The 8,848-nt window shown below is 35.5% G+C and overlaps 2 protein-coding genes across 21 annotated transcripts in view; one reads left to right on the top strand and one right to left on the bottom strand.

Moving 5' to 3' along the window:
* Window positions 1,104-1,833, top strand: LOC110012400. The gene has a single exon (XM_020695795.1). The coding sequence runs from the start codon at window positions 1,197-1,199 to the stop codon at window positions 1,584-1,586; it is 390 nt and encodes a 129-aa protein (XP_020551454.1). The 5' UTR covers window positions 1,104-1,196; the 3' UTR covers window positions 1,587-1,833.
* LOC105167531 overlaps window positions 5,734-8,848 on the bottom strand; it is a 16,905-nt gene continuing 13,790 nt past the window's right edge. For 3 of the 20 annotated variants that reach the window (XM_020696385.1, XM_020696369.1, XM_020696374.1), the window contains 7 exons: window positions 8,363-8,434; window positions 8,219-8,290; window positions 8,075-8,146; window positions 7,931-8,002; window positions 7,787-7,847; window positions 7,643-7,714; window positions 5,734-6,246 (listed from right to left, as the gene is read on the bottom strand). In XM_020696385.1, the coding sequence (XP_020552044.1) occupies window positions 6,070-6,246; window positions 7,643-7,714; window positions 7,787-7,847; window positions 7,931-8,002; window positions 8,075-8,146; window positions 8,219-8,290; window positions 8,363-8,434 (598 nt within the window). In that variant the 3' untranslated portion in view covers window positions 5,734-6,069. The other 17 variants (XM_020696384.1, XM_020696386.1, XR_002287704.1 and 14 more) reach the window with 16 other exon arrangements.

Genomic DNA, 8,848 nt, shown 5'->3' with positions numbered 1-8,848 from the left:
AGAAGAACTCTCAGTCCTCTAGGAGTTTGTTAGGTGCTGGAGTCCAGGTTTTATGGGGAGGTCTTCTGCTACACATACTCCTCGTCAGTTATGGAGGGGCCTATAGGCCTACCTGGAGGGCCCGTGCGTGTGCCATGTGTGCTTCGAGGGCTGATGTGTGCATGAGGATTGGGCTGGTTGTAGGATTTTTGGGATAGGTGAATTGAGCCGTGTCATTTGGGCCTTTTTATTTGTCCTGGACGTACGTGGATGGGGTGTTGCTTTCCACCTTATTTTTTAGGGCAGACCAAGCTGGCCCATACCCATCATTCAATCTCCTCCATTCTAAAGAGGAGGGGGGCTTTCAACTCATTCTTAGAGTAGGAGTCCTTGCTCCATTTGATCTAGAAGGAACCCTTCTGTCAGCTAGGGAATGGATCCTTTCTCTTTTATGTTTTCCTGCCTACGCGCGTCCTTTCATTTATCCGTACTTCATGCAGCGCGTCTCTGTTCTTGTCAGGGAATGATGGCTAGACCTAAGCCACGTAGGACTAAAAATCCCTCAAAAAATATTTAACTGACATGTCATGTCATTTTTTGGATAAAAATCAAAATTTCGGGCCACCAAAGGGTTAAATTTCATTATTTTTGAAATTTAATGTATAAACAATAGGTATAATTGTCGGATTAAAATTAATATAGAGCATATCCAATGGACCAAAAAATAATTTTTTTAATATAAAAATTTTAAATTTTATATATTATAGATAAATTATATACATTTTAATTGAAATTTATATAATATACTATATAAATATAAAATATTACCTTATATATATATATGAAGAGGCATTGTTTTTAAAAGAATAGGTACAGATTGAATATGGGGTTGTTTAAGTATTTGTTTATAACATATTAGTGATTTTTTATATTAAAATTATCACAAAAAATTTTGTGATATTTTTTCTAGGGGTCAAAATAAATTCTAACTCTAAGATAATATATAAGGTTGGGTTAATCTCCATGCTTATTTTTTGGTCTGTCTTTCCCTCTCACAAAGTGGAGGTCACGTGCGTCTCCCTAGACTAGAGGAAAGGTAGTTTCATCTATTTATACTCATTGAAGAGGTTGAGACCTCCCACTACTCAGTTATTACCCCACAATTCATAATCTTATCAATTTCTCACCCTCCCCACAATCCACACACTCAAACCCCAATGGAGAAACCGAAACCCAACGCCAACTACCGCCGCACACGCGCATTTCTCCACTATTTCGCACCCGCCCTCGTCCTCCTCCTCCCACTGCTCCTCAGCGCAAACCTGCAGAAAGCCGAATGCCTCAGTACCGCCACCCCGGCAGCGGAAGGACGCTGCAATGGCACCAGCAGGATCACCGATTGCCTGCCTGACGACGAGGAGTTCCTGATGGAATCAGAAACAAGCAGAAGGTTACTTGTCAACGAGCCCAAAACCTACTTTGGTAGGGCGCTGCAGCCTCCACCCATTTGCGACGCAAAAGTCGTAGGCAATTGCTTTCCGGAACCCAGGGCAATCGATGATAGGCGGCATTGTACCGTCAATGACTGCGGGCGCCCCGGTAACTGAATCAACAACTGCTTAATAAAGAGAGTTTAATTTTGTCGGTGTGTGATTATGTGTGTGTTTGTTATATAACGTTTAATATTGATGCAGTAATTATCACGAAAATCAAAGCATGGGAACTAATTCATGCAATATGATGTATTTATTTTGATAAATTAACCTCTCATTTCAAATCAATCGATTGGTTAATTTATGACCAGTACAAATGACCCACTATTAATGTTCACTAGTTTAATGTTTTATTTCTCAATTCTTGCTGCTCTGCGTTTGCAATGGATGTTTTATTAATGTAAATTTATATTCTACTTTATATTTTATTTAGTGTATAAATATCATATATATATATATATTAATATAAAAAAGAAATTACACCTTTTATTCACAAATAGCAGCGACACTATTATATTAATTCTTTATTATATTGGTATTGCGTTTAAATTGATTTTCTATTTTTTTCTTTGTTTCTTTTTTTTTTCTTGGATGTGATATTAGCTTATATATTGCATTTTTATTTATAATATGTTTTTTATATTAAAAAAGGAAATTTCATTCACAAACGAAATTTGTGATACCATTGTACCAATTTATTTGCTGTGTCGGTAATATTTTGGAGTATAAAGTGCACAAATAATTAATAAATTGAGCAATATTTCTTATACATTCATTATCCATATGACCAAAAAAACAAAAAAACACAAAGCAAGAAGAATCAAAGCGACGTACAATTATTGATCATAAAACAACAATGATGTCTTATTACAATAATTAAGACCGAAGTCGTGTTTTAGTCTTACCATAAATATGTAAATATTAACCTTACTTTATTTAAATAATATAATAATATTATTTATTTATTGTGTTATTGATATGATGACATTATATACTAAATTTGTTGATATAATCATGTAATTATCACTTCTAATACAAAAAAAACAACAAGTACAAAGAAGAGGGCAATTATTGATCATTGACGTCGGAAAGTCCGCCACCATATATATAAACCTCACATCAGTGTTTTGTACCACAATATCTATATCACCATCAGGCATCAACACTGCAAAACATCAGATCCTTCCTACAATGAACGCCATGGTGACCAGTGTAAATTAGAACAGGCTTTTTTTATATTTATTAAAATTATAAATATATTTTTATTGTTTTAAAAATTATAAATATTTTTTAAAATTAACGGTCATTTAATAATTATCCCTTACAATAGATTATCATAATAGGGTATTTATTAGATAAATATTAAAAGGTTGTAATTTATTGTGACGACAAACCACTAGGCTCTGCGATGATGTTACCGGCTCACATGGGCATCGCCATATGCACGTCGCTATGCGCACAGGACCATCCACTAAATTGTCTGTGTGGGTCGACTTTGACAACACATATTACACCTACATCGGAAGATTGCAACTGAAATGAACAATGGGTAGCTCTATTCCTATCGACAATATTATCGAAATTACTAAAGAAATAATGTTTTGACTCGTGCAATAATACAAATAAAGATTACATATACAAAAAAAATATTTATAATTGTGACAAGTTTTAGGATAATCTATTATAATTTACTCTTTTTCTTAAAAGCTGAAAACATATAGATCATATAGAGAAAATCAGAAAGCACGGGGAGCTAAAAGAGGTAAATTTTTTATCTGTCTCAGAAATTTAGCCACGAGCTCGCTCTGTGACAGTAATGGATTCTTCGAACAGACCAATAATTCTGAGAACACAAAAAGGTTAGGCTAGTTGGGTAGGTCCCCGACGAAGACACTCCGACCCAAGTTAGATCTTTGTTGTAAATAAATATTTAGTAGTCTTCTTGGATTCCGAATGACATTACCTTTTGATGAGTACCTCTCAACATATTTATAGAGTGTCCAAAGATATATTTGGTATATGCTCATCAATAGCGATTTTGCTTAGACCATGCTCCCGGATCATAGGTAATTGATACTCCTTAATTGTAGTCATATTATTTTCGTCAATAAAGTACTTAGGGGGATCCTTACCATATTAGAGATTTTACCATCCGGAATGTCCATTATGCCCTTACTGAGGAGCTTATTTATCTTTAGATAAATCATTCTCATCAATTTTAAACAGGTAAAATACAGACACCCCAACGTAGAGGGTCATTTGCACTCCCCCCCCCCCCCCCCCCCCATTCAAAAAAATCAAAATAAAAAAGAAAAAATAAGTGAAAAAAAAAATTTAAAAATTCAATATCTGATCTGCAGATAAATACTTTACATTACAAGTCAAAATCAAACCAAAAAGCCATGAACTTTATGCGAAATCAAGTATGTGAAACCCATAATTTGAACAAAAAAACTTTAAACTTCAATTTACAAACAAAAAATTTCACCACAACCACAAAATTAGCAAAACATTACAAAGACTGAAAAAAACAATACGAGAAAACACTGACCTAGATGAAGAAATTGAACTTCAACAACCTAGATGAAAAAATCACGAAAAACTGCAACTTCAAACAATACCAAATACACTGCTATTAAAAGAGGCAAAATCAAACCAAAAAAAAAAAAAGAAAAATCATGTGTATTTTTTCAGCACCCACGTCATGCATGTGTGTCTATTTCAAGCGGTGTCAAAATTACATTTGACTTATAATATGACGTGGTTGATCTGCAAATCAAACATTAAATTTCCTGAAAATCTCCTCCATTTTTTTGAACTTTTATAATTTATTTTGTTTTTTGCTCTATAAAAAGGTTAGAAGGCAAAATGAAAATGACCCCATATGTTGGAGAATGTATGCATTTAACACTTACGACTATACTGAACTTAAAATTGCTCTCAAGCGCGTTAACACACGTGGACAGAATATTCCATCATTAGTCCCAAAAAAATATAAAGTGCAACAAACTCAAAAGATTGAGTAGGAAAGTGTAAAAAACAAAAAGTTGAAGATAAAGTGCAAATGACCCCAAATATTGGGAGGTGTCCCCATTTTACCTTTTTAAAAATTACAAGCTTGAAAAAACATGAGTACCACAACCAAAATCTATGTAGTGCTTTGATAGATAATAAGAACGGAACAAAAAGTCTTATCAAATTTAGCTAAAAAAAAATTATAACAAGAATGCCACATAATTTTGAAAAGGAAGCCTTACGGAACGGAAAATTTAAAAAGAAAGAATAATGTTTTCAATAACTCAATAGAACAAAAAGGAAAAATTATAAAATTAATCCTGTAACTGAGGGGGTGGCGTTATTCGTCCTGTAATTTTATGATTAGCAATTTTAGTCCTATAAGTTCCAAAAGGGTCGCAATTTTAGTCCTCTGTACAAATTTGTAGAATTACAATCGATTTTATCCTTTCCCAGCTTTATGAGCATTTTAGTCTATTTTTAATTATTTTTCATCCTAATGCATAATCTTGCACATGCTCGGTTGGGATGGCATTAAGACCTATGTTTATTGAAATAATATTTATTTATATAGATTTAGATATTTTTTTTCACTAACGGAGGAGACTTTTTAAGAGAATAGAATCGGACAAAAATTCAAGCTACAATAGAGAATAATTTTAGATTTTGAAAGATCAAAAATGAAATTTCTTTATGAAAATTCTAGAAAAGGGAGAAGATTATCTCCAAACACCGAATGAGGGTTCGAGTGACAACCCAGAGTATTTTCAAATCTTGAAAAAATAGAAAAATAATTTCATCCTAGAATTCTAAAGAAGACCATAAAACCGGATCCTGAACCTCTTTCACAGGAGGAACAAGAATGGTGGAAAATTCACTAAATTTAGAAGATGCTACCAGAAAATATGGTGAAAAATATATAGGCCACCGAAGTCCATGGTAGATTACTAGCAAGGAGAAATGAAATGGGTAATTTCCTCTTCACTAATACAATTATGATTAAAAGAGTGATTAAAAAAACCTCAAGCCCGATACATGTTTTTTGGCTTTTATTTGGGTAGAAAAAGAAAAGGATTGGCAACGGAACGATCCTGTCAAAGTGGGACCACGAGAGCTCTCCAGACCAAGGAATGGCCAGCATAGCTATTGCACACAACACCAGGCCCTTACCTAGATGATATGAACAGAGATAAATTTGCAGAAATTCAAGTAATCAAAAATGGGGATGTGAAAGAGAAGAAAACAATAGAAGATGGGAAGAAAAAATTGCTTAATTGGGTTTCATAATAATGTCTGAAAACTACATCCCTTGCCTTTACAACAAAGCTGCAACAAAATGACAAAATCAAAAAGGAAAATTAAAGCTGAAATGCATTAAAATTCCTCAGAAGAATGTCGGACGTCCTTCCCCTCAGCTGGCGATCGGTGGGATCATTTTCTCCTTCAGAGACTTTAAGGACAACAACTCCACTTCCTCACAGACATGCGCATCCTCAGCGTCCACGTGGAGCCCAATTGGCTCGCCTTGATGGGTCTGAGCTAAATCCCGAATCTCCTTCCCAAATCGATTGCGCCCTGGCCCCTATGAAACAATGTCGTGAGACTCAGTTGATTTCAATTTATCCCCAATTCTAGAGATTACTTCAATCGAACGGTCCATGTTAGCTCCTTCCATTGTGCGGTCAGCTTTAAGAGTCGCATTTTGGCTGAGAAACGCGGCACTTGATCGCGACAGCTCACACAGTTGTTCCACAAACCTCTACTCATTATCAGAAGGAATCAATACTGGTTTACCACCCTCAAGCAGGTAACGGTGAAAAGACACTAGACAAAAGAAAAATCACAAGAAAATGTGCAAGCAATAAACTAAGTTCTAATATGCAACATACGAAAACAACCACTAATTGTTCAGCATTGAGATCGACATCCGAAAACCTGCATTATAAATTAACCTTAGTAGGAGAGCACAGCGGAACAACTACAGGTGCACACACCAAATATGTAAACAGTTTAAGACATGCATTATAAGGACCATACCTAGCTATCATTATAAACTGACAAGTAAAAACTATACCAATAAATGTAAATGTATCAAGTATTTTCAGAAGTTCTTCGTCATAAAGTTGAGTGCGTATATCATACCCGCACTTCTAGACCTAGCAAGAACACTACAGTTAGATTGCTACAGGGATACGACAAGAAGGGTGAAAGAAGAAAAGGAAATTGAGCGTCATAATATTTGGCTGGAAAATGTTAGCAGAGATATTTTAATTTTAGTTAGACAAAACCAATAGCTAAACACCTCGGCAACAATAGCTTCAAGAAATTTTAGTAATTTAGATAATTTAAAAAAGTCTTGTACAAAGGAAAATTTTAGAACAAAGAAAAACTCAAGACCAAAAGGAAATCATAAAAAAAAAAAAAAAAAAAATTGCTGGTCCTTCTCTTCAGAAGCTGCTAGGGCATGCACAGTCTATTCGACACCTTCTTTTGAGATGATGATGGAGGAGATATAAATTATAGAGAAGGATGAAAAGGAGGGGGGCAATGAGGGGGTAGAAGGAAAGACATGAAGAAAAAATAGGATTAGAGGTAAAGTTGTCATAGTCCAAACTACTGATTCGAGCTCTTCTAATATAAGCCCGGAATCTCTGATTAATGGTGTTCTAGTGGAGGAAAAGCATTCTAAGTGTGGTATCCTAGAAACTTTTCGACAAATACAGAACCATGGAAGAGGGTTTTGCCTTGACTAAATTTTTTGCTCAACATAATGCATATGTTTGGATTTTGCTTTGACCAAACGACAATCTATATCATGGACTTTGAGAGAAAATCCAATTAATAACAAATTGGAAAATGTTGAGCCAAAAAATTAACTAAGTAAAACTGAAAAATAAGTATCCTATATTTTAGGCAGATGTAAGCCTCTTCCCTAGCTAGGTTCTTATTTGTTAAAAAGGTATCTAAGGTGAGCTCAATACCACAACTATACTAACTTTTCCTCCATGGAAACATCATATTCAGAGAAGGGCAAAGGTGCAACGAGAATATATTTCGCCGGAATTGGGTGTTAGTCCAGTATTTCCAAAGGGTGCAACATATCGTTTTGCATGCATGCATATCTAAGCATAACAGAATAAGGAATGCGAAGATACCTTTAGATTGAATTGCAGCCTACGGGCCTTCCATTCACTTGACTTACGAGCACTTCGCTTTCCATGAGCCATCTGCAGATTTGCAACATATCATTTTGCATGCAAGCATATCTAAGCATAACAGAATAAGGAACGCGGAGATACCTTTAGATTGAATTGCTGCCTAGGGGCCTTTCCTTCACTTGACTTACGAGCACTTCGCTTTCTATGAGCCATCTGCAGATTTGCAGCATATCATTTTGCACGCACGCACATCTAAGCGTAACAGAATAAGGAACGCGGAGATACCTTTCTATTGAATTGCTGCCTAGGGGCCTTTCCTTCACTTGACTTACGAGCACTTCGCTTTCTATGAGCCATCTGCAGATTTGCAGCATATCATTTTGCATGCACGCACATCTAAGCGTAACAGAATAAGGAACGCGGAGATACCTTTCGATTGAATTGCTGCCTAGGGGCCTTTCCTTCACTTGACTTACGAGCACTTCACTTTCTATGAGCCATCTGCAGATTTGCAGCATATCATTTTGCATGCACGCACATCTAAGCGTAACAGAATAAGGAACGCGGAGATACCTTTCTATTGAATTGCTGCCTAGGGGCCTTTCCTTCACTTGACTTACGAGCACTTCGCTTTCTATGAGCCATCTGCAGATTTGCAGCATATCATTTTGCATGCACGCACATCTAAGCGTAACAGAATAAGGAACGCGGAGATACCTTTCTATTGAATTGCTGCCTAGGGGCCTTTCCTTCAGTTGACTTACGAGCACTTCGCTTTCTATGAGCCATCTGCAGATTTGCAAAAGCCAGATTAAACACCTCATTACTCCATGCTACAAGAAAACCTTAAACTACTTAAGTGAAGTACAATTCACAACTCAAAATGATTAAATAGTTTCACAAAGTTTTGCAGAATCAAAGGGGAAGATTTAAACAAGGACAAAACAAACAACTCCTTTTACAAGCAATAATTCTTTTCTCCGTCAACACTGACTTGTAAACTTTCACATATTTCTACCCAACTGAAGCAAATAATTCAAGCAGAGAAATACCTAATAACATACTTTTCAAGCAGTGAAATATTTTTACCCAACTGAAGCAAATAATTCAAGCAGGAAAAAAATAAGTTTAGCCTATGTCTACGATCAGCCCAACATATTTCTCCACTGCGAAATATCTAGCAATAGGAAAATCCTATGTCTA

This window comes from Sesamum indicum, linkage group LG8 (genome assembly GCF_000512975.1).
Source record: "Sesamum indicum cultivar Zhongzhi No. 13 linkage group LG8, S_indicum_v1.0, whole genome shotgun sequence".
NCBI classification, from domain to species: domain Eukaryota; kingdom Viridiplantae; phylum Streptophyta; class Magnoliopsida; order Lamiales; family Pedaliaceae; genus Sesamum; species Sesamum indicum.
The sequence above is the reverse complement of the archived record's forward strand: the minus strand, read 5'-3'. Positions and strand labels throughout refer to the sequence as shown.